This window comes from Camelina sativa, chromosome 20 (genome assembly GCF_000633955.1).
Source record: "Camelina sativa cultivar DH55 chromosome 20, Cs, whole genome shotgun sequence".
NCBI classification, from domain to species: domain Eukaryota; kingdom Viridiplantae; phylum Streptophyta; class Magnoliopsida; order Brassicales; family Brassicaceae; genus Camelina; species Camelina sativa.
In genome coordinates, this window is record NC_025704.1 from 694,215 (window position 1) to 717,939 (window position 23,725).

The window sequence follows — 23,725 nt, forward strand, 5'->3', positions numbered from 1 at the left end:
GGGTTGGTTCGTGTATCAAACGGAATTTGAGGAACTTAGGCTATTCTGGACCTATCACCATCACTGCGGCTGGCGTACTATCAAAGATCCCTCGTGGCATCCTAGGAGAGGTCTTTTCCAGTGGAATCTCTATTTGCCACGGCCCCTACGGTTAGTTTCTTCTTCTTCTTCTTCTCATTCTTGATGATGATTAGAGAGAGAGAGAGAGAGAGAGAGAGAGAGAGAGTCTTTTAGTTTGGAACCTGAAATTACTGAATGAAACAGCTCACCGGACCATGGTTGATACTGAAAGCAGAATAGAAAAGTTTGTGAAATGTGGAACTTTGTATTATTTCAGCTCAAGGTTTTACAATGCTCTTAGCAGCTTATTTATACAACTCTCATAAACCCTAGTGTATCCAGACATGTGTCAAAATCCGATTACACATTGTGAATCTAAGGCTGCAAATCGGTTTGACGTCTCCATCATTTGTTTGCAGCTTGACTGCTTTAAGGATGCTTTAGTCGTATTGTCGGGACATAAGGCTATAGCCTTCCCTTTCATTTTGTCCCGATGTGATGCAGACATTAATGTAGACATGGTTGCTTCCTCTGTTTCTGCAGTTTTGTCTTGAGGTGAAGCTCGTCCTTTGTCTGCAGGTGATGACGTAACTGTTGCATTCAATTGTTGGATCATGTTGGGCTTCTCGTGTTTCTGCACTCGGCCCATTTGGTGATTCTTCAAAACTGCATCGTTTTGTTTTGTTGCAGGAGATAGACTAAGCAAACACTCTGCTTCTTTTAGAGGCTGAGTTCTTAGTTTGTTATCAGCCCCCCTCAAACTTGGTGTGGGAGGTAGTCCAACACCGAGTTTGCTTCTGAGAAACGCGAAGGGACCAAGTGGGAGAGACTTGGTGAATATGTCTGCGATTTGTTGGTCGCCGGGAATGTGTGTGACCACTAGAGTCTTCAAGGCAACACGTTCTCTGACATAGTGATAGTCAACATCGAAATGTTTGGTTCGGGCATGATATGCAGGATTAGCGGTTAAGTACACTGCAGAGAGGTTGTCGCAGTACAACTCAGGTGTGTGAGGTAAGGGAACGTTGAGCTCTCTCAGCACGGAGCTGATCCACTTGATTTCAGAGGCCGTTTCAGACAGAGACCTATACTCTGCTTCAGTAGAACTTTTGGAGACTGTTGGCTGCTTTCTTGAAGACCATGAGATGAGATTACGGCCAAGATAAGTGCAATAGCCTCCCACTGAACGTCGTCCCTCCTTACAATTGGCATAGTCACTGTCACTGTATGCCTTGAGATCAAAGTTGGTGTGACGCCAGAAGGTAATGCCCATTGTGATGGTGCCTTTGATATACCGGAGAATTCTCTTCAGAAGCTGAAAGTCTGCAACTGACGGTTTGTGCATCTTTCGACAGACATAATTGACTGAGAATTGAATATCCGGTCTTGTTAGCGTTAAGTATTGAAGCTTTCCGGCCAAGCTTCTGAAATAAGTTGGATCGGAGAACTCTGCTTGTTGTTCTTTAACTCTGTCAAGTTGTAGAGGGAGAGGTGTAGGCATAGGAGAACAATGCTCCATGGCAGCAGCAACAAGCAAGTCTTCTGCATATTTCTGTTGCGACATGAACATCCCTGCTTGAAAGTGTTGTATTTGAATGCCAAGAAAATAGTGTGCCTGACCAAGATCTTTCATTCTGAACTGCTTGTTGAGTTCGTCGAGTAAGTGATTGAGAGTCCCTGAGTTATTTCCCGTAAGTACCATGTCGTCCACATAGAGGAGAAGAAGAATGTTGTCTCCATTGCGATCATACACAAACAGAGAGGGATCCATCATACTGCATTTGAAGCCAAACTCCAACAGGAAACTACTGAACTTATCAAACCACGCCCGTGGAGACTGTTTTAGTCCGTATAGAGACTTGTGAAGAAGGCAAACGTGATCGGGTTTATCTTTATCAATGAACCCTGCAGGTTGTCGCATGTAAACTGTTTCTTGCAAATCACCGTGAAGGAAAGCATTCTTCACGTCCATTTGTTTGAGTTCCCAGTTGTGAACCGTAGCAGTGTGAAGAACCATGCGCACAGTCGGAGTTCGAACGACAGGACTATAAGTCTCGAGATAATCAATGCCTTCCTCCTGATCATATCCCTTAGCCACCAAACGTGCCTTAAGCTTGTTGAGCGTGCCATCAGCATTTAGTTTGGTTCGAAAAACCCACTGCATCGTTTTGTTTTGTTGCAGGAGATAGACTAAGCAAACACTCTGCTTCTTTTAGAGGCTGAGTTCTTAGTTTGCTATCAGATACTGCCTTCTTCTCTTATCCGAAGTATACACCTCCAGCTTCTATGATGGTTATATCCCGTCCAGTACCAAAGGTCGCTTATCTTCTCCAGCTTCTAGTTGCTGCCGGATACCACACTATCCGTCCGTTCCCATTTGATTCTCCCGCCTCCACTGATGCTGCCAAGTCCCTCTGGGAAAACTCTTTTCTGGCAGTGGCAGGTGTCTCTCTCTCTCTCTCTCTCTCTCTCTCTGTCTTCTTTTTGAATTGCTGAAGTAGCTACTATTTTTGATCTTTCGTCCGCAGATTCACAGCCACTTGAGGAGGAGGATAAGTCTGCCGAATGGGTTTGCTATATGTGCGATAGATTAAGTGGCACATGCTTTGATGAGTTCATGACGCATCTCTCTAGTCAAGAACATGCAGACAGGGTAATTTAAGAGCCATCCTTCTCTTTTACCCCCCCCCCCTCCCAAAACTATTTGTTAGTTTCCCGAAATTTTAACTCATTGCTGTTTTCAAGCAGATTCCGGTCTTTATCCCCAAATACCCGGAGAATACCATGATTAAGGAATACGAGAAGGAGTTTGCCGATGTGGAGGATGCCGATGATGAGGAGGATAGCAATGAGGAGGATGCCATTATTAAGTTTTCCGATGATGATTTTTCCTATGATGAGGGGGATGCCGATGATTTTGAAGAGGAGGAATACGAGGAGGAGGAGGAGGAGGATGAGGATGCCGATGAGGAGGCTTACAAAGCCAGAGCCGGTGGTCCAGGTCCCCATGCTATGGACGAAGATGCTCCTCCTGCTCCAGGCAGTGGTGGCCCTAAGATCGAGGAGGTCGACTAATTAGTTGGATCTTTACCTGTTTTCTTTTCTTTGGATCGTTAAGACTTTTTATGTTGTGTTTTTTTGAACAATGGCTGGTTTGCCCAGCTATGATGACATATACAAGTTTTCTATGGAATGCTTGTTCTCTTTTGCTCATTAGTAAAAAATGTCAGCTATTGGCTATAAGAACGTCGTGAACATAGGACTTAAACTTCTACTTTAATGGTTGTACTAACCATAAATAAGAGTCATTTTTTTTTTTTAAACAATTACAATTCTTGTAACAACAACAAATAAGAGAACTCCTTTAGTAAATCATCAGCATCGTATATACCTCTTGACCAGACTCTTGTTTCCACCTTTCTCTTCCTGCATCTTCTGTACTCCCTTTATTTCTCTAATTTAACGTTATTAATGATGTTATACACATAATATTGTTTTGTTAATTTTCAATACGAATCTATGTAACATATAAGTACTGTAATTTTATTTATTAAGTTCAGATTTCACTTTATGGGAATGGGAATATATCAAAAGTGTTACTTTTGAGATTTGTACATGGTATCCACAAATTTAGAATGGCAGGGAGGGATCCCTTGTTTCTCTCCTTTCCACTATTCTCCCTCCAAAACAAAATTCACACAAACAACGATGAAGAATAATAATTAAAAAAGTTTGAAATTAAAAAAAAAAACAAAAAAAACCAAAGAGAGGATTTGAATTTTATTGAGGAGATAAAAACAAAAATCTGGAAGTTTCTGAAACATATGAACAGTAATGGCGAATCGAGGCGGCGAAAACGGGAAATTGGAACGGAGGAAGACGATGACGATGAATTGGGCGGGGTTAGGCGAGGTCGAAGACGACGACGATCACTTTTTCGAAAGCTCTAATCGTATCTCCTCCGTCGTGCCTTTGGATTTAGCATCATCTTCAGATGAGGAAGAAGGTGATTTCGACGATTGNGGCAGTGGTGGCCCTAAGATCGAGGAGGTCGACTAATTAGTTGGATCTTTACCTGTTTTCTTTTCTTTGGATCGTTAAGACTTTTTATGTTGTGTTTTTTTGAACAATGGCTGGTTTGCCCAGCTATGATGACATATACAAGTTTTCTATGGAATGCTTGTTCTCTTTTGCTCATTAGTAAAAAATGTCAGCTATTGGCTATAAGAACGTCGTGAACATAGGACTTAAACTTCTACTTTAATGGTTGTACTAACCATAAATAAGAGTCATTTTTTTTTTTTAAACAATTACAATTCTTGTAACAACAACAAATAAGAGAACTCCTTTAGTAAATCATCAGCATCGTATATACCTCTTGACCAGACTCTTGTTTCCACCTTTCTCTTCCTGCATCTTCTGTACTCCCTTTATTTCTCTAATTTAACGTTATTAATGATGTTATACACATAATATTGTTTTGTTAATTTTCAATACGAATCTATGTAACATATAAGTACTGTAATTTTATTTATTAAGTTCAGATTTCACTTTATGGGAATGGGAATATATCAAAAGTGTTACTTTTGAGATTTGTACATGGTATCCACAAATTTAGAATGGCAGGGAGGGATCCCTTGTTTCTCTCCTTTCCACTATTCTCCCTCCAAAACAAAATTCACACAAACAACGATGAAGAATAATAATTAAAAAAGTTTGAAATTAAAAAAAAAAACAAAAAAAACCAAAGAGAGGATTTGAATTTTATTGAGGAGATAAAAACAAAAATCTGGAAGTTTCTGAAACATATGAACAGTAATGGCGAATCGAGGCGGCGAAAACGGGAAATTGGAACGGAGGAAGACGATGACGATGAATTGGGCGGGGTTAGGCGAGGTCGAAGACGACGACGATCACTTTTTCGAAAGCTCTAATCGTATCTCCTCCGTCGTGCCTTTGGATTTAGCATCATCTTCAGATGAGGAAGAAGGTGATTTCGACGATTGCCGGATCTCGTTTTCCTCTAACCTATCTTCCTCCTCTCGCGCTGCTCCTGCGCCCGATATGTCGCCGGATTATGATATCTGGATGTCGGCTCCAGGATCTATCACGGAGCGTCGTCGTCGGCTTCGTAACGGAATGGGACTTGAATCTAAGAAGAATATGCTCGGAACTATCTCCATCCAGCGCGTGAGTGAACCTTCGGTTGCGACGGCGACAGTAACGGCGGGTGGATCCTCCTCAGGTTCTCGCGTTTCGGAATCGAAGGTGGAGGAGTTAGATCAGAATTCTTCTTCTCCGGTGGATCAACGAGTTCATCATCGATCTCCATCGATGTCGGTTTTGCTTGTACGGTCGAGATCTGATTCCGATATCGAAGCGTCTTCTGCTGAGAAAATTAGGAAAGAGGATATGTTAGGGAAAACGCCGAAATCGCGATTAACTAGAACCACGTCTGCGATTGGAGCTCCGTGTGCGAGGATTTGTCCTTACTTCACCCAAACGCAAGCCTCGCCGTCGAACGCACCTCATCAGTCTCGAGGGCAACGTAATGGTGTGTTGCTCTCCTCGGTAGTCTCCAATACTCAATTCAGTGCTTTTTTCTTGATTAAGAATCTCGATACTGGGAAAGAGTTCATAGTGAAGGAGTATGGTGAGAGTGGAATGTGGAATCGTCTTAGCGATTTGCAAACCGGTAAGCAATTGACAATGGAAGAATTTGAGAAAACCGTTGGATATTCATCTGTTGTTAAGGATCTCATGAGACGAGAGAATGCGAATTCAGCAGCACTTGATTTTAGTAAATTTAATTCGTATGTGTCAACGAGTTTGAGAGTAAGCAAGAAGAGAGGAGCTGCTTTGTTAAAGAATATAAAGGGTGTTGCTCATTCTATGAGCTCCTCCTCTAAGGTTTCAGAGAAAGAGAAGGATTCAAATGGTGGTGGGAGTGGTACGTACAGTCCAAAAGTAGCTGAGAAGAACAGTGAGCAAACGAGTCAATGGGTGAAAGTGAGGCATTCAGGGAAGTCTCATAAAGAGTTGAGTGCTCTGCATATGTGTCAAGAGATTCAAGCTCATCAAGGAGGTATTTGGACTATGAAATTTAGTCCAGATGCTCATTTATTAGCAAGTGCAGGGGAGGATTGTGCAATCCATGTGTGGGAGGTTCAAGAATGTGAAATCATGTCAATGAATGAAGGCAGCTTGACACCGATTCATCCTTCAATGTCTGGTTCTACAGATAAATCTTCTACGGAAGGTGACGCTGCTGAAATGCTACCGGATAAGAAGAAAAAAGGGAAAGGTTCGATGAGTAGAAAAGGAAATCAGATACCAGATTACGTCCATGCACCTGAAACTGTGTTCTCATTATCAGATAAACCAGTTTGCTCTTTCACTGGTCACTTGGATGATGTCCTGGACTTATCCTGGTCTCGGTCACAGGTTTAGTTTATTATGACCCTTTCTTATTAACATTGATGAATACAACCACTGATGTCTGTTCACTAAATTAACAAATTGCTTACTCTATATATAGCTATTGCTTTCCTCTTCCATGGACAAAACTGTGCGGCTGTGGGATATTGAAACTCAAAGTTGTCTAAAGCTATTTGCCCACAATGACTACGGTAAGACAATAATATAAATAAATACTCATCTTCTCTAAATTCCAATTAGTTTTAGGAGATTCATGTCTAACTCTATGGTTTTTAGTTACTTGTGTACAATTCAATCCACTGGATGAAGACTACTTCATCAGTGGCTCCCTTGATGCCAAGATCCGTATATGGAACATATCAAACCGTCAAGTAGTTGAATGGAATGATCTAAAGGAAATGGTTACCGCGGTTTGTTATACTCCTGATGGTCAGGTAAATAATTTTTCTTGAATTGTCACGGGAATATACTTGCATAAACGAGCTCGTATTGATATCTCTATGCTCTTTGGTAGGCTGCATTTGTTGGTTCAATCAATGGGAATTGTCGGCTTTACAGTGCAGAGGGTATATATGCTAAAGACTTATTCTGTTTTGTAAACGACGTATATTAACCTTAAATTCTTCAGAAAGTTTGTAAAATTTATTTTCTCTAATGATTGATCAGATTGCAAGTTAGACCAAACAAACCATATTGATCTGCAAAACAAAAAGAAAGCTCAAGCTAAAAAGATCACAGCTTTCCAGGTTCCACTCTTATGTTAATACGTTTACATTGTTTGTTTTCTTTTGACTCTAGAGGCTTTTTAACTTACCATTGAGTTGCATATAACAGTTTTCGCCGGTTAATCCAGCAGAAGTGCTTGTAACTTCTGCTGATTCACGCATTCGGATTCTTGACGGTACTGAACTTGTTCAAAAATTCAGAGGTATGTATCTCATTGAATCAACTTCATTCGTTTCTTCGTTCAGTTTCACAGAGTACAAATTTTTAATCTTCTATTTACCCATAAACCAGGCTTCAAAAACGTTAACAGCCAAATGACAGCATCTTACACAGTAGATGCAAAGCACATTGTCTGCGCAAGCGAAGACTCACAGGTTTACGTGTGGAAGCACGAGGAGCCACGACTAGGAATCACCGGTAGAAAAACCGTCAACATGTGTACATCTTACGAAACCTTCCCTTGCAAAGATGTTTCTGTGGCAGTCCCGTGGAATGGCGTTGTAAAAGGCGAACCACCATCTGCACAAACCCAATCAAAAAGAAACCCGAAAAAGACTTCAACTACCCAGGAAAACGCGACCACAAATAAAAAAACAGGCCTCCCACCATTACCTAAGAAGAACAATGAGGGCACCACAGATGGAGCAACAGAACAACATCAAGAAGATGATCCCATGACGCAGATTCCACAAAACGAATCAGAGAACAACACAGGGGAGTCATTAAAGCATGGGGATTCACCTTCTATATCAATCTCGTCTCGGATTTCATCTTGGTCTTGGTTTGATAGTAGTGGCAGTCATGGAGCACATGCGGTTCAACCAACAGCTTGGGGAATGGTGATCGTTACAGCCACGATCAAAGGCCAAATCCGGGCTTACCAAAATTTTGGATTGCCTCGCAGAGTCGGTCGGCAAGGCTCTCTGTTTTGACACAACCGTTCTCAATTCTTGTACATATATATATATGTATATTATACGGTGTATTGTGTATAGCTCTCACGTATTCATACATAGTCTACTGAGTGTAATTTGTATACTGTATACATAGTCACAGAAGAAGAAGGAAAATTGGTACGTAGAGATTTTTTTAAATTCTGATGCAAGTCTCTCTACCTTATAAGAATATAAGAGTCTCAGTCAAGTATCACAGAAACGATTACAACTTAATCTACAGTTTACAAGAAAACACAGATCCAATACCATAGGAACATACAGACAGACAAGAGATAACAGAGAATAAAAAATAGTACAACTACAATATATTCGAAGTAGAGAAGAAGAGCGTACCTGTAGCATGAAATTGTATTAAATGAGGATTAAAAAAAACTGTATGAGTTGTATTCCTTAAACTTACAGTTTCGGTGTTGGACTATAAAATAATCATGTCCGTACGAATTCATGCTAGCATTGAGCTTTGCTGACTGACATCCCTAGTTCCTTTTAAATTAGAACCTAGAAGAATGTAAAACCGTTACACTTACACCTGACGTGAGTTTAGAACCAACTGGTAATTTTGAATAATTGTATATTTATTGTTGAACCCATACTTTTTTTAAAGAAAGAGATTGAAGAAAGCTACAAAAACAGTATGATGTGGTCCAAAAAGGGATAAAGTGTTTTTGTCTCTCGAGGTACACTGGACGAAGCATATGGTCTTTTGTCCATACCAGTTTCTTTTCTCCTTTTCTCAATTTCGAGCATCTATAATTGTAACGGTACTCTAATTGTGTTGTGTATGCTATTTTCTTCTTGTTTTGTCCATTTTCAATATTTCATGGACATTTCATTAATTTCTTTTCTTTATCAATGTAAACTAGAAATAAGATAATTACTCTGTTTGTTTACACACAAAAAAAAAAAAAAAGGCAAAAAAAAATTATGATGCAACATTGTTAAACCACGACGATTTGGTCTACTATACTACCCACCGCGCATGATAAAACTCTCTGTTACAGTATCATTAAATAAAGAAAATGTGTCATTGACATTCAAAATGGTTTCGTGGTGTAGTTGGTTATCACGTCAGTCTAACACACTGAAGGTCTCCGGTTCGAACCCGGGCGAAGCCAATTCGTTGTAGGTTTTTAATCTCTTCGATTTTTGTTTAATTGCCAAATAAGATAATCATTTTCCTCTCTCTCTCTCTCAAAAATTATATATACACATTTTTTTTTTTCCTACGTCTATTTCTCTATATTCAACCAAATCTCTCTGTCTCGCTCTCTCTCTCTCTCTGTCTCAAACTCCAATGGCTCACCAGGTATACTCCTAATCCTCTCTTTCTCTTTCGCTCTTTAACACAAAAGTACTATATACACAAGCATGTATAGATTTGTAAACTATGTAATGGATGTGATTATATGCATAGGAAGAAGGATGGCCATTGGGCCTGAGACCTGTAAATGCAAGAATCGGAGGACTCACAAGAGGCACTCATCATCATCATCATCATGAGCAAGTATCTGCTGGTTCCATCTCCTTCAGCTCTCTTCTCTCTCCTTCTCCCTCCTCTCACTCTTCCTCCGATCTTGATTCACAGGTCAGATATATATAAAAACACTTCACTTTTAATAATATTAAGATATGGATAGCTGCATAAACTATATAATATACTCGTAGTATATTCACGGGATGGTAGGTTCTTATCTTGGTTGAATCCGTACATATCCTTCTACAATTTAATATTTTGTTCCCATATCTGGACAGATCAATGAACTATTTTCAGTATACTGATTATATTTTTTGCTTGAAAAATTAATAGTTGTTTTCATCTATGTTTTTCGTTTTCTTGCATATTAATCGATGAGCCGTTTGAAACTGTCAACGGTTCGTTTTTCTCCTCAACGATTAGGAAACTTAGAAGGAAGATAATGATTATACTTTGACTACTAGTTTGGATCTATTGCATTCACATTCTCTTTCGTTTTACCAAAAATTCAAATACAATAATAGTAGTACTATTGTTTTTGTTGGTTGAAATGACTTCAGAGCGAACGTGAACCAATTGTATTCACTTTAAAGCTGTGATGGTTTTGTCTGAAAAGGGCACGTTTGTCGGAAATTGTTATTTCTTCAAAATAAAGCTATTTTATAATAATAATAATGACCAAAGCAATTTCTCGAATATTTTTGACACTTTTAGTCTTTTCATCACACTGTATTGGAAAGTGAAATCATTGAAAATTTTACCAATAATCCGTTTAAGAATAACTAACTGATTTCACGCAATTTTTTTTTGTCATTTACGTAAGTTTGTGGTTTGTGTTCAGCTTTCTGTCATTCAGCAAAATTTATAATTAAAATGTAAGAGATTCCAGTCTTTTGTGCATTTTAGCAAATAAGTTATGTTTTTAAAATTGTTTATGTCTAATGACTTCGCCATTTTACTCGAAACTAAACATACACCCCCGATCGATTCTATAAAATTGTACTATATGATAGATAAAGAGATTACAAAATGATAAAATCATTTCTTACCAATTAGCACCATTTTTATCATCATCATTAATTTCATAAGCTTAAATTTCTGTTTGGTTATAAATCAGATTTTAGTTTATACATAGTAATCTGTTTTGGTCACCACTCACCATCGTAATAAAAATGTCGACCTCTTCTATGAAAGCAAAAACTTAACTTTATAGTTTTTGCATCTATACGCTAAAATATAGCATTTTACACATATTTTATTTTTCAGTCGATGGGGTCATTTTTCCGCGATAGGAGCTACACACTAGGAAATCTAATCGGGATATCAAGCTTTCTTGAACTTTCGAGAAGATCAAACAGAACAAGGATTGATCAAACAGCTGCTAGAAACCATCAACACCAGAGGAATCTAAAAACTTACAAGCCATGGATTTTCTCTATATGTTCAAAACTAAGCACAAATGCCACTGTCATTTCCCATAATAGGATTACAAATGAAGAGAGTCGTAACAATGTGCAGTCTCTCGGACATTTCCTCATGGTGGAGAGACGAGCCGTGGGATCAACCACACGGTCCACACCGACAATGTGAATGATAATGTGATGTGTGATATGATTTCTCATTTGCTCATGGTCTAACGTAACAGATTTTGGTTTTCTTTTGTATGCGAGTTTGTTTGTCTTATTTGGGAGGTTGAAATGATTTTTTTCTTGAATGAGTTGTATCATTATGCATGTGATATGAATACTTGCGTAGGTAAGGTTATATGAATAACATTTTCTATATTATGATCTCGGGAAACTTGATTTTACGTTTTTGAATTTGTGTTGACAAGTTAAATATTACGTTACATACAAATAAAGGAAAATATTTTAGTAGTTTATTAAATCACTTTTTGTTTTCTGACTTTGTGTTCTTTGTAGTTCATACAGATTCATTCTCTCTATTCAGTATATTATTTATTTTAATTTTTAATTAAACTAAATTAAGTATTTGAAAGGCCTAAAAATAAACGAAAAACAGTTATTTGTATAAAAACAAGCCCATTAATGGAAAAGTCCAACTTAGAAACTGTATCGTTTACTCCGTGATCTCGCGATAGCGTAGACTTAAATCTGAACTTAATAAATAAAATTACAGTTACATGTTACATAGATTCCTATTGAAAATTTAAGTTTACCAATAGAAAATTAACAAACAGTTTTATGTATATATAAACATCATTTAATAACGTTAAATTAGAGAAAAAAATAATTCTAGTTATTTATAAAATACTCAGTCTTATTCTAGTATGAAACGAGAAAATTAATGTGAGGGGATTGGTTTGGTTTTGCTCCGCTCCCGAATTGTTGTGAAACGAAAAAACTAATGTGAGGATTGGTTTGGTTTTGCTCAAAATCATGTATGTATTTTCTTATTCTAGTAGGTTGTGTAATAACGCCTTGAAATAGTACAGTTCTTTGCAGGTCACTCAAATTCACATCTTCAGGTTCTTTGATGTTTGTTGGGTTATGGTCTGATTGATGCTATAGACTTTTTAACCTTCTTCTCCCACTTGTTGTATTTTTTTTTTGTGATAATAAACTAGGAAACAAAGATGTAATCACTATGATTTTTTTTTTTTTTTAAACAACTTTAACCAATGTTAACCACTTTAATTTCATGGGTTCATCATGGGTTGGGTAGCATCTAAGCCAACAACACTAAGATAGTGTATTTTTTGATATTAAAAGAGAACAAAAACAAACCCCCTACACAACCATATGTATTGGTATATATTGATATATCTTGTCCGACACATAATACATTTTTCCGTCACCTCTTCAATTTCTTTTAAATCACTATTCTAAATTAATCCGGTTCATAAACAAACTTATCCAATTATATTTGTGAGATGGTTTAGTAACCTAAAAAAAGAAAGAATTGGGAACAGTGGGGTTCAAATTGACCAACCAATCCAAAGATTGCAACTACCTCTGCGGAAGGCCAACATACGCGCCAGATGATGATGGATCAGATCTTGGGCCAGCATACATTTTTACGATAGCTTTGACACCAAACGAAACAAGGCACTCAAGAGGAGCTGAAGCCGTGTTGTTCTTCTGTTTGTCGCAGCATTGAAATAATATCAGATCAAGTAAAGTTGTATATTTCTATTACGAGATTTGAATACCATTATATTTTCACTGATGATATTTTCATTCCAATCTTTTTAATTAAAAAGACAGATATCAATTTTAAATTCACATAATTGTTAAAACAAACATATACAATCAAACAAAATTTTATCTCTTTGTGAAGTTGAATACAAAATATATAGACCATTCCTTTTTTTGTTGTGTTATTTACTAAATCATATGAAGAAACATGTAATGCAAAAAAAAATAAACAGTAAAAAAATAAAAAATAAAAACTCTTACCACACTACTTTATCCAAAAAATCACTTGGTCATACCCAATTATGTTCGTATGATAACATGTTTTTTAAACCAGATATCATGTTATTTCGTATAATCAAATCAAACAATTTCACTAACACAAAACTAAAAATAATTTGACCAACCTGCACAAAAAGTACTCCTCCCCCAATATTTACCATTGTTACCATAGTCAATTAAACTAAATTTAGTATCTGAAAGGCCCAAAAAAAAAACGAGAAAACAATTACATTTGTATAAAAACAAGCCCATTAATAGAAAAGTCCACCTATAAAAACTGCGTCGTTTTGCTCAGTGATCTCGCGATGCCCAGGGATATAATTGGAAGTAAAAAAAAAAAATTGAAATTGCTAAAACCCTAATAATAATAAAAATCCTCTTTTTTATTTTAAGAAGACTATAAATTGCTTTCGTCTTCGCTCTCTCACAATCTTCTTCTTCGATTCACCTTGGCGGCGCACTCAGAGAGATTCAAACAACTCAGGTTAGTGATCTTCAATCTTACGATTAGTGTGGAAGCAGATCCTGGAATATAGAAATCTTCACTAGGTTGCTAGTACTACATCGCGATTTGCTTATAAAATCCTTTTTGAGAAATTGAATAGTTCGTAAACTAGAATCGATTTTGGAATCTTGAGAGATTTGATTGTAGTTGCATACAAGTAGATCTGAGGTTTCTTATTTCTTTTTGTCATTGGATTTGCAAAGAAAATGGTGGCGACTGGCTTGTTCGTGGGGCTGAACAAAGGACACATTGTTACAAAGCGAGAGCAACCTCCTCGCCCTAACAACAGAAAAGGGGTAAATGCTCCTTTTGTTTCTTTAACTCTTTATCTCTTTTGTACTTTGTTCATTAAAACATGGTCAGTTTTGTTTAACTTCTGTGCTTGGTTAGATTTTAAGTAGAATAGGTCAAGATCATGGTTTTTGTTAGTATAACTTATAGTAAAACAAAACAATTGGAACTGCTGCTTACTACATATTATTGAATATGTAGAAAGGGATTAAGTTCTATTGTCTTTATCACAGTATGCTATTATTGTGAGTTTTTTATTCTTTGTAGCCTTGTTCAAAATCTGTTTTGTTGCCTATGTTACCCTCTTTTCATTTTTGTATTGTTTGTTTTGTGGTAATCTTTCCCTTTTTTACATGTTGTTATCATTTTCTGATAAGAGTATTTTTTTTTTTATGTAAACAGAAAACAAGCAAAAGGACTCTCTTTATCAGGTCCCTCATCAGGGAAGTTGCTGGTTTTGCTCCTTATGAGAAGAGGATCAGTGAGCTTTTGAAGGTCGGTAAAGACAAGAGAGCTCTCAAAGTTGCCAAGAGGAAGTTGGGAACCCACAAGAGAGCCAAGCGAAAGAGAGAGGAGATGTCTAGTGTTCTCCGCAAGATGAGGTCTATTCTATTCTCCTCTTACATCCTTCCATCTTTAATTGTGCATCTATCTAAAAGACTTTGCTCCTTCATATTGAAATGTTTTGCTGATTTAAACTTGGTTTTGGCTTTTTTTTTGCAGGTCTGGTGGAGGAGGTGCTGCTGCAACTGAGAAGAAGAAGTGATGCAGTGACTCGCGTTGGTTCTGCGTGGTTTCTCGAACTTTGTGTGTTTTAGAATTTTTGCCTAATGTTTCTTTGGATATTTTGTAGCAAAGATGATTTAATGTTGAAACGAAACCATTTTGGAGCCACTTGTCTTCTGATTAACCGGGTGTGTCTTAATGTCCGGTCCAATCTGGTTTAGAAATGTACTTTCTTTGACCCCCATGTTGTAGTCTTTCGTTATTGGGCCTACTTCGACATTTCAAATATTCGTTACAACGATGATTTGCGCAATCGATGTTGATGTGCCTTAAAATTGGATATGCTGGTGATCTTTTAAGTAGTAGTGAGCTAAGCAAAAACGCTCCACGAAGCTATTATGTTAATGTGATATATAATACTGATAAGTGACGATTTCTTAGGCCTTGTGTGTTTTCTTAAGGACCAAGCAACTTTTTATGGGCAGTCATCATCATCCGTCACAATCATCTGTTATCGGCCACTATGGGCGATTTTAAAAAAAAATATATATATTTGGGTAAAAAAGTTAAATATAGACTGATGTAAGTCTCGGGACGAAATTATTATCCTTATAACAAGAAAAAAGAAACATATGAACGTTTATGGATATGCGTTGGTACACATACGTGTGTTAAATGTGGTTCTTAGTTATTGGTCAAGTTAAAAAGGATAGCAGCAACTTGAGGTGCATGGCTTTTGTTATTAAAGGAAATCAAATTGTTGTACAAATTTGAAAATGATTGGTGCATGTACCAATCACATAGCACATATATGTAAATCCATTGTGACGTCAAATATGTGACAAATTGTACGTAAAGGTGGTGAATAACCTAAGGCCCCGCCTTGATTGTGGGCAACGATTGGGACNCTTTTCATTTTTGTATTGTTTGTTTTGTGGTAATCTTTCCCTTTTTTACATGTTGTTATCATTTTCTGATAAGAGTATTTTTTTTTTTATGTAAACAGAAAACAAGCAAAAGGACTCTCTTTATCAGGTCCCTCATCAGGGAAGTTGCTGGTTTTGCTCCTTATGAGAAGAGGATCAGTGAGCTTTTGAAGGTCGGTAAAGACAAGAGAGCTCTCAAAGTTGCCAAGAGGAAGTTGGGAACCCACAAGAGAGCCAAGCGAAAGAGAGAGGAGATGTCTAGTGTTCTCCGCAAGATGAGGTCTATTCTATTCTCCTCTTACATCCTTCCATCTTTAATTGTGCATCTATCTAAAAGACTTTGCTCCTTCATATTGAAATGTTTTGCTGATTTAAACTTGGTTTTGGCTTTTTTTTTGCAGGTCTGGTGGAGGAGGTGCTGCTGCAACTGAGAAGAAGAAGTGATGCAGTGACTCGCGTTGGTTCTGCGTGGTTTCTCGAACTTTGTGTGTTTTAGAATTTTTGCCTAATGTTTCTTTGGATATTTTGTAGCAAAGATGATTTAATGTTGAAACGAAACCATTTTGGAGCCACTTGTCTTCTGATTAACCGGGTGTGTCTTAATGTCCGGTCCAATCTGGTTTAGAAATGTACTTTCTTTGACCCCCATGTTGTAGTCTTTCGTTATTGGGCCTACTTCGACATTTCAAATATTCGTTACAACGATGATTTGCGCAATCGATGTTGATGTGCCTTAAAATTGGATATGCTGGTGATCTTTTAAGTAGTAGTGAGCTAAGCAAAAACGCTCCACGAAGCTATTATGTTAATGTGATATATAATACTGATAAGTGACGATTTCTTAGGCCTTGTGTGTTTTCTTAAGGACCAAGCAACTTTTTATGGGCAGTCATCATCATCCGTCACAATCATCTGTTATCGGCCACTATGGGCGATTTTAAAAAAAAATATATATATTTGGGTAAAAAAGTTAAATATAGACTGATGTAAGTCTCGGGACGAAATTATTATCCTTATAACAAGAAAAAAGAAACATATGAACGTTTATGGATATGCGTTGGTACACATACGTGTGTTAAATGTGGTTCTTAGTTATTGGTCAAGCTAAAAAGGATAGCAGCAACTTGAGGTGCATGGCTTTTGTTATTAAAGGAAATCAAATTGTTGTACAAATTTGAAAATGATTGGTGCATGTACCAATCACATAGCACATATATGTAAATCCATTGTGACGTCAAATATGTGACAAATTGTACGTAAAGGTGGTGAATAACCTAAGGCCCCGCCTTGATTGTGGGCAACGATTGGGACAAGTGAACAAAAAGAAAAGAAAACTTCTTTTACCAGTAAACAGACAAAGATGATAGGTGTATATCTATGAGGAAAGAACAAAAATCTATGGTTTGAGTGTTGAATTCGGATATTTTGGATCTAACTGTTCACAATAATATTGGTTTGAGTCTACGAAAATATAGGCTGGCTTAGCAATAGGGCTAGCAGACTTTATACTTTGGAGTTTAAACATGTGAGTTGCCTTTAAACCATATTTCTGAAAGAAAATTAATTAAAATTAATCACGAAATGGAAGGTCCCATCTAATAGTTTCATTAGTATGTGAACACAAGAACAGTAATGTAATAAACTATACTGTATTTGTTACTAGCATACCGATAATCATAATTAGACTAAAACAAATGGAGCTAATTTAATTAGCGGAAGATTGTCAATGGTAATGATAAGAGTAGGCGTAGGAGTTGCATAACGTTGTTAAGGAAATCGTCGACAATTTTACTTAGCCATATCAAAAAGGTCCAGAGTTGAGGGACCCCTCATTGTTTTTTTTTTTTTTTGGGTTGGCCAAAATTTATAATGAGGGGAATTATATAAATAAAATTTTGGCAAAGACTAGCTAGAGAGTGGGCACACTCTTGGTTAGAACTTAGAATATTTCATAGGACAACTAAATATCCAACACATGTACTATAGAATATATAGGTCACATTCTAGATATTCATGTAATTGAATATTTGAATATTTCGATGGATATTACTACTACTACGCAGAAGAACATATCGAAGGCAATTAATTTTGAAAATTTACCATTCTTACAATAATATAAAATTAGAGAATTTTAAGGAAGAAAATAATATATTTCATTGATCATATATCCATTCATACAACAATTATTCTTGCACAGACTTCGGTATATATTTCTTATATGTAGTACCACTACCAATTAGAGTCTGAAGTCCAAGTACCACAACACTGCACTATGACACTATTAACGAGTAAACAAAGATCAGTCAAGCGAAGGAACTAGTCTCAGAAAAGTAAAAGCTGCGAAGTTACTGTAAAGAGAGAATGAGAATGATCTTCGCAGAAAACTATACATGGAGGCATCTTTTTGCATACATTATTTTTGGCTAGTGCATATAGTAGAAGACTATATTATACTTATATAAACGCAAATTGTATAAGTACATACGCATATAGCTGGCATACTTGTTTATACATTCATGTGTATGTTTGTCCCTATATGTATAGATTCGGCTTGGGGTTTTGGGCCAAGAAGGTTCCATGCTCTAGACTTATAGTGACAAATAATTTTTAAAGTTAAAATATACTAAGTATATGTTATATTGTTCTTATATCAATATTACCACCAAACAATTTTAAACGTGGAAGTCTCGCATATATGTGTGAATCATCTTTTTCCACGTGACGTTAATATGAAATTTTCTTTTATCATCAACAAATATTTACTTATAATATCCCAATTTGGAAAAACATTGTTCAGATTCGCTGGTCCGCCTTCAAGGACTGGTTTGTACCATTTTACGACCTATGCTATGACAATTGAGTCATAGCCTATGACCGAATCTAAGACTTGGATACGAATAGAATTATTTATAAAATACGAGTACACGACCATGGAGATAAATGGAAATAACTCCAACCATTCGTTCTCTTATCCTATGATTGGCCCGTACTAAGAATTTGTTGAATTTCAGATCGAGACATATATATATATATATATATATATATCCTTCCTCGTAAATTTGAAGCATTACTTTGCCAATATATACTTTTTAATGTCAACAGACTTGCAATCAAACAATCAAGTTGTATATATTTACTAATTTTTTTTTTTTGGTAAAGATTCTAGATATCATGGAATGGTAAAATTTGTGGTTAAAATTCAACAGTACTAATATTACCAATTTTAAACAAAAAAAGAAAAACAAAAATTTGGTGATGTGGAATCAGAAGTACCGAGTTTAGTTGTCAGTCACATGTAAGGGGAAAAAAATCAGAAGTACAGAGGTTTTGGGATTTTGTAAGTGAATTTGTTTTTGTTTCTTTTAGGAGGCTCGAATTCTCATGCGCGTGCATCGAAGCGCGTGTAATTTCAAGATCGAATCTCTCGGTTCTTGCGCGTGGCTCCCACCTCCCCTGACGCACCGTTACTTTTGTCGCCTAGTGGTCCGTGACGGTCACGAGCCTCTTGCTCTCTCCCTAGGCGCGTCGTTTTTCTTGCTCCTTTGTTCCGACATTGATTCGGTCGTCGTTAGATTTCAGTCTCCTTTTACTATTTGTTTATCTGAAAATTCTTTCAATAAATATTTATATTCTAGTATTGTTCGTAGTACTGTTTTTTGTTTTTTTGTTTGGCAGCAAAGTTCATACTAGCTAGTAGCTAAATTACACATTCAATAATGTTTTCAAATCTTCATCAACATCAAACCTAAACTCAATTCAGACAATCTCCAAGTTTTGTATTCTACTTGGTAAAGCTACATTCCTCTAAACTCACTGTTGATAACAAATAGTAAATAAACATCATTGTTTTTCTTCTTTTCTAGATGTGTATCTATGTGTTCTGTTAGTATCTATGTGTTTATCAATACTTATTTTCCGTATTAGTTTTAACACTTTGACTCATGTGGTACACAACTAATAACCATTTTCTTTATTAAAAAGTGAAAAACCAAATAATTTATCATTTGTTATCCTCGCTATATACAAGTTGGTTTTTTTGTCGACTTATCTTATTTCGTCGTTTTCGAAACCGATCATATACATTATCGACGATCATGCATGCATTGCGTCAAATTAATCTATTAATATAGGGCTAGTTGATCTCCACTATATATATACGTACGTATTATTATACATAAACACACTAGAAAATAAATATTTTTTTTTGGTAAAAAGAAAATAAATATTATCTTTACTATGAAATATTTTATAGTATTACGGTATTGATTATTTGAATAAACAAAGATTGGCCAACAAGACAATACTTCTCGGGGGTCACAAAGAACGTTCCTTTGCAGAGCATAACGAAATCATTGTCCCTTAATTACTTCCAGTCTTTTGCACTTATATATCATTATATAATCACTATGCTTGAATCTTGATGCAAAAACTATAAGGTAATACCATTGCTTTATGTCATATAAATATTTTTTCCTATTTACTTTTTTTTATTTACCACTAAAAAATATATTCAAGATATGTAAATCATCACATGTTTTTAAAAACACTGTTATATATGTCAATATATATTTTTGCTTGTACTAATTGTTACAAAATCGTATGTGATGATTAAGCTCATGATATGGAACAAAATAGAAAAACACTCAACAGTTGAAAATCATTGTTGTAGTAATGCGTGTTAAATTGCAATTTTGGTTCAAAAAACCTACGCATTCGAGTATACGTAGTTAGTTAGATGTTCAAATAGCTAGCTTGTAGATAAAGTCTCAAATAGATTCTTCTTTGCTTTACATCAAAATCATAAAAAAGTCTAACTAAAGTATTCCGTAAAAGACTCTATAATTTTAAAAATGGAATAATCAGAAAACTATGCGGAATTTGGACCGATTTCATAAACTCGTAAAGATATAATTTAGAGTCTTTTTCATTTGTTTATAAGAATTTAGACTCAAAAGGTCTCCACAATACTTGGTAATGACATAGTTTATAACTTCATATACGGCTTAAAAGGAAACATAAAATTCTTACATGTCACATGTACTAGAATTCCTATTAATTACAAGGCACAATCTATCGTAATGTATATGTTTTTTTGTATTATCGTGAATTACATTTGCGACCTGAAACTTACGTACACCAACTATATATTCCATTTTAGTTTCGATACATGTTATTAACTATATAAACGCGTGTCATACTTAACAAATATTGTCTAATGGTTATTTCTAGCTGCTGCTACAGAAATACTTTGATTTATGTGCTGCATTGGAGTTGATTATGTATAAACCCCATTCAGTACTATAAATAAGTAAAATATATTAATAGAACATACTACACGCATGTATGATTATACCTTCATACTAAAACATGAAAAATAAAATTTGCAATACAAAAACCCTAATTTAAACCTAAAAACACCAACCAAGATAATCCAACAAAAAAAAGGGACGACAAAAAACAAAAACCTAGTAGATCGATTGATGTACTAACTTCAAACCAAGTACATAAGATCGTACTACACCCAATAAGAAATTAATAAGAGCATCATCATCATCACATTAGATTCCTCAGAGAGATGAGTAACTGATTATATATTACTGGTAGAAGAAGAACTGAAATTATTAGAGACGTCACTCCACGAACTAGTTGCCGCAGCTGCCGTGGATGCTGCAGCAGCGCCATGAATATTCCAAAGCTGTTGTTCGTTTCCAAAAAGCTGTCTAGACAAGTTGAGTTGATTGTTACTATCTTCCATTTTCACTGAAGCTAATTGCGAGGCGGTGGCTGTAACCATAGCTGATGAAGCAGAAGACGAAGAGGAGATAAGGTTATGGAAAATGTTCTTAGGTCGGTACTGACCCGACCCGGTAACTAAACCATAACCCGGATTTTGCTGCTCCATTTGCTGTTGATGATCAAACGGGTCTAAGCCACCTAAAGGAAGTTGGTTTGTTGCTGGGAATCTCCACTGGTCAAAACCGGTCAAAAGAGCTGCCGCTCCTCCGCTTCCGCCGCTGCTTCCACCGCCTATATGGTAAGAAGGAGCTGACACGGCACCGTATTGTAAGGTGAAGTTGTCAGTGAAGTCTAGAGGAGGCATGAGCTTGAGAGGAGGCAAAGATGATCCAAGTCCAAGTATGTTGTTGTTGTTATGATCATGTCCGGGGATTAGTCCTGCGTTGTAAGAAGACAGCAACGAGCTCAGAGACGATGAAGAAGACGGTGGTCCCATCTGATTGTTAGCCATGGCTCGGTGGTGGTATTGTTCGTTGCTTGTGGTGCTGTCTTGTGACTTGCTATTACCGCTACTGCTGCTACCGCCACCTCCACCGCTGCTGTTTTTGGTTCTTTTGTTTCTACGACAACCGCCACCGACGGGAACGCTCCTTAGAGCACCGCCACGTGTCCAGTAACGACGGCATGACTTACAGAAGTGGCGAGGTTGAGTGAGACTGTAGTTGTTGAAGTAACAGAATTTGGTGTTGGTTGAGTCACATCTTGGACACTTCAAGGCAGTTTCAGGCAGTGGTATGTTGGCTAGCCTTGCCCTTTCCGCCATCGAACCTGGCCGGATTAACCCACCAGGTCCACCGGGACCACCGGCTCCACCGTTACCGTTGTTGTGGTGAAGCTGTGGAGGCGTTTGTTGCTGTTGCGGTGGGAGGGGATGGTGAGGGAGAAACTGCTGGTTGATGTTGTTTCCCGTGAATCCAACGGTGGTTGTGATTGGTTGATGCTAAAGAGAGCAAGAAATGATTCAAAAACAACGCAAAAAGTTTTTAGAATTTGTGAAAAAAATTAATAAAGAAGGGGAAGAAAGAATTAATTTTATGAGTATATTCAAATTCAACCACAAATATACAAAGATTAAAAGTGACAAAAGGAACAAGAATATTGTTATCCTCTTTTCTTGTTTGTTTAATCTTCTCTTTATGTCATTAAAAAAGAATGATTCTTGAGTACCCTTATAAATTATAAAACCACCAAACCCCATTAAGAAAAGAAAGAAGAAGAGACAGGATCAAGAACTTACTTGTTGTTGCCAGTTTGACGAATCAGGATAAGTAGGAAATGAAGAAAAAACCATCTTTGATCTTTCTTCTTGGATGATATTTCTCTCTTTAGTGTTTTTTTTAATGGTTTTGTTTTTGAGCAAATAAAGGAATTAAAGCTTTTTTGTTTTGGTGAAGGCTTATATGAGAGAAAAGAAGAGGAGAGGAGAGCTTAGAGAAAGATAGAGAGAGAAGGCAAAGGTAAAGGAAGAACCTTTATTCATATATATACATACCCACATATATATAGAGGAATATGTTTGAATATTATATCAATTATTTATAGTGAATAAAAAAAATAAGATTTGAGTGTGTCCACAGTGTTATTGCAAGGCTCTNATATATATATATATATATATATATATATATATATATATATCTGTCAATCTATATATATTCAAAAAAGTTACTAAGCTTGACTGGTTGTGTTTTTCAAAAATCAAAGTCGGTAAAATTCATAACAATTTTTTTAATTTAATTTTAAATACATAAAAAGAGACCACTAAAAATGATAATATATTGATGTTTGTCATGAACTTTAGAAACATTTTATTACCATGCAAAATATCAAATACAAAATAAAAGATGATAAACGTACGTAAGAGTTGGGTCTAGGTGAAGTTAGTATTCAAGAAAAAATTGCAATTGTTATATCTTAGTTCTTGTATATGAAAATTAGAGCTGACACTAGCTAGTGCTTTTATATATGGATTATATCAGCTAAATTTTTCATTATTTTTTCATTTCAGTAAAAGAAATGATGTTATTTTATGTTTTGGATCCGCCACTGCAGCTAAGTTATGCATTTAATTGTGTTATATTACGTGTATATATACCTCAGCTTTAATTAATTAAGTAATTAAACACTTATCTTGAATATATTAATCGGCAGTAATATCACTAAAGAAAGAGCTCTCTTTAGTGATGTCGGGGACGATTTTGTAGATTTCGAAATGTGTAGATTTACTGAACAAAAGGATAAACAAAATGTGAAATATAAAGTCAAACATATTGACGCATAATGAAAAATAAAAAGAGAAAAACGTAAATCATATCAAGAAATTAACCGTCAGCCAACAAACTTGAAAACAAATGATATACCAAGCTAGAAAAGAAATATAAACGAAAATACAA

General features: G+C 36.2%; 6 protein-coding genes and 1 non-coding gene across 8 annotated transcripts; 6 read left to right on the forward strand and 1 right to left on the reverse strand.

Annotated features, from left to right (window-relative positions):
* Positions 2,327 to 3,371, forward strand: LOC104768408 (nucleolar transcription factor 1-A-like). Its single transcript, XM_010492392.2, has 3 exons — positions 2,327 to 2,503; positions 2,589 to 2,713; positions 2,809 to 3,371. The coding sequence occupies exons 1-3, from the start codon at positions 2,347 to 2,349 to the stop codon at positions 3,133 to 3,135; spliced, it is 609 nt and encodes a 202-aa protein (XP_010490694.1). The 5' UTR covers positions 2,327 to 2,346; the 3' UTR covers positions 3,136 to 3,371.
* Positions 3,691 to 8,322, forward strand: LOC104768409 (WD repeat-containing protein 44-like). 2 transcript variants are annotated; one of them, XM_010492395.2, is made up of 8 exons: positions 3,691 to 4,066; positions 5,051 to 6,504; positions 6,599 to 6,689; positions 6,775 to 6,932; positions 7,013 to 7,064; positions 7,165 to 7,244; positions 7,333 to 7,426; positions 7,516 to 8,322. In XM_010492395.2, the coding sequence occupies exons 1-8, from the start codon at positions 3,895 to 3,897 to the stop codon at positions 8,154 to 8,156; spliced, it is 2,742 nt and encodes a 913-aa protein (XP_010490697.1). In that variant the 5' UTR covers positions 3,691 to 3,894; the 3' UTR covers positions 8,157 to 8,322. The 2 variants fall into 2 exon arrangements, with proteins under 2 accessions (XP_010490697.1, XP_010490696.1); XM_010492394.2 differs by lacking the exon at positions 3,691 to 4,066 and having other exon boundaries at positions 4,675 to 6,504.
* Positions 9,222 to 9,295, forward strand: TRNAV-AAC. The gene has a single exon. It is a non-coding gene; the product is annotated as a tRNA-Val (tRNA).
* On the forward strand, positions 9,381 to 11,454 carry LOC104768410 (uncharacterized protein At3g17950-like). The gene is made up of 3 exons (XM_010492396.2): positions 9,381 to 9,486; positions 9,595 to 9,765; positions 10,921 to 11,454. Exons 1-3 carry the CDS (start codon positions 9,475 to 9,477, stop codon positions 11,242 to 11,244), a joined length of 507 nt encoding a protein of 168 aa, XP_010490698.1. The 5' UTR covers positions 9,381 to 9,474; the 3' UTR covers positions 11,245 to 11,454.
* Positions 13,451 to 14,892, forward strand: LOC109124748 (60S ribosomal protein L36-3-like). The gene is made up of 4 exons (XM_010492397.2): positions 13,451 to 13,575; positions 13,800 to 13,892; positions 14,290 to 14,489; positions 14,611 to 14,892. The coding sequence occupies exons 2-4, from the start codon at positions 13,803 to 13,805 to the stop codon at positions 14,651 to 14,653; spliced, it is 333 nt and encodes a 110-aa protein (XP_010490699.1). The 5' UTR covers positions 13,451 to 13,575; positions 13,800 to 13,802; the 3' UTR covers positions 14,654 to 14,892.
* On the forward strand, positions 15,390 to 16,222 carry LOC104768411 (60S ribosomal protein L36-3). The gene is made up of 3 exons (XM_010496741.2): positions 15,390 to 15,402; positions 15,489 to 15,819; positions 15,941 to 16,222. The coding sequence occupies exons 1-3, from the start codon at positions 15,390 to 15,392 to the stop codon at positions 15,981 to 15,983; spliced, it is 387 nt and encodes a 128-aa protein (XP_010495043.1). The 3' UTR covers positions 15,984 to 16,222.
* Positions 20,839 to 22,683, reverse strand: LOC104768418 (dof zinc finger protein DOF5.1). Its single transcript, XM_010492408.1, has 2 exons — positions 22,573 to 22,683; positions 20,839 to 22,275 (listed from the first exon to the last, which is right to left on the reverse strand). The coding sequence occupies exons 1-2, from the start codon at positions 22,624 to 22,626 to the stop codon at positions 21,127 to 21,129; spliced, it is 1,203 nt and encodes a 400-aa protein (XP_010490710.1). The 5' UTR covers positions 22,627 to 22,683; the 3' UTR covers positions 20,839 to 21,126.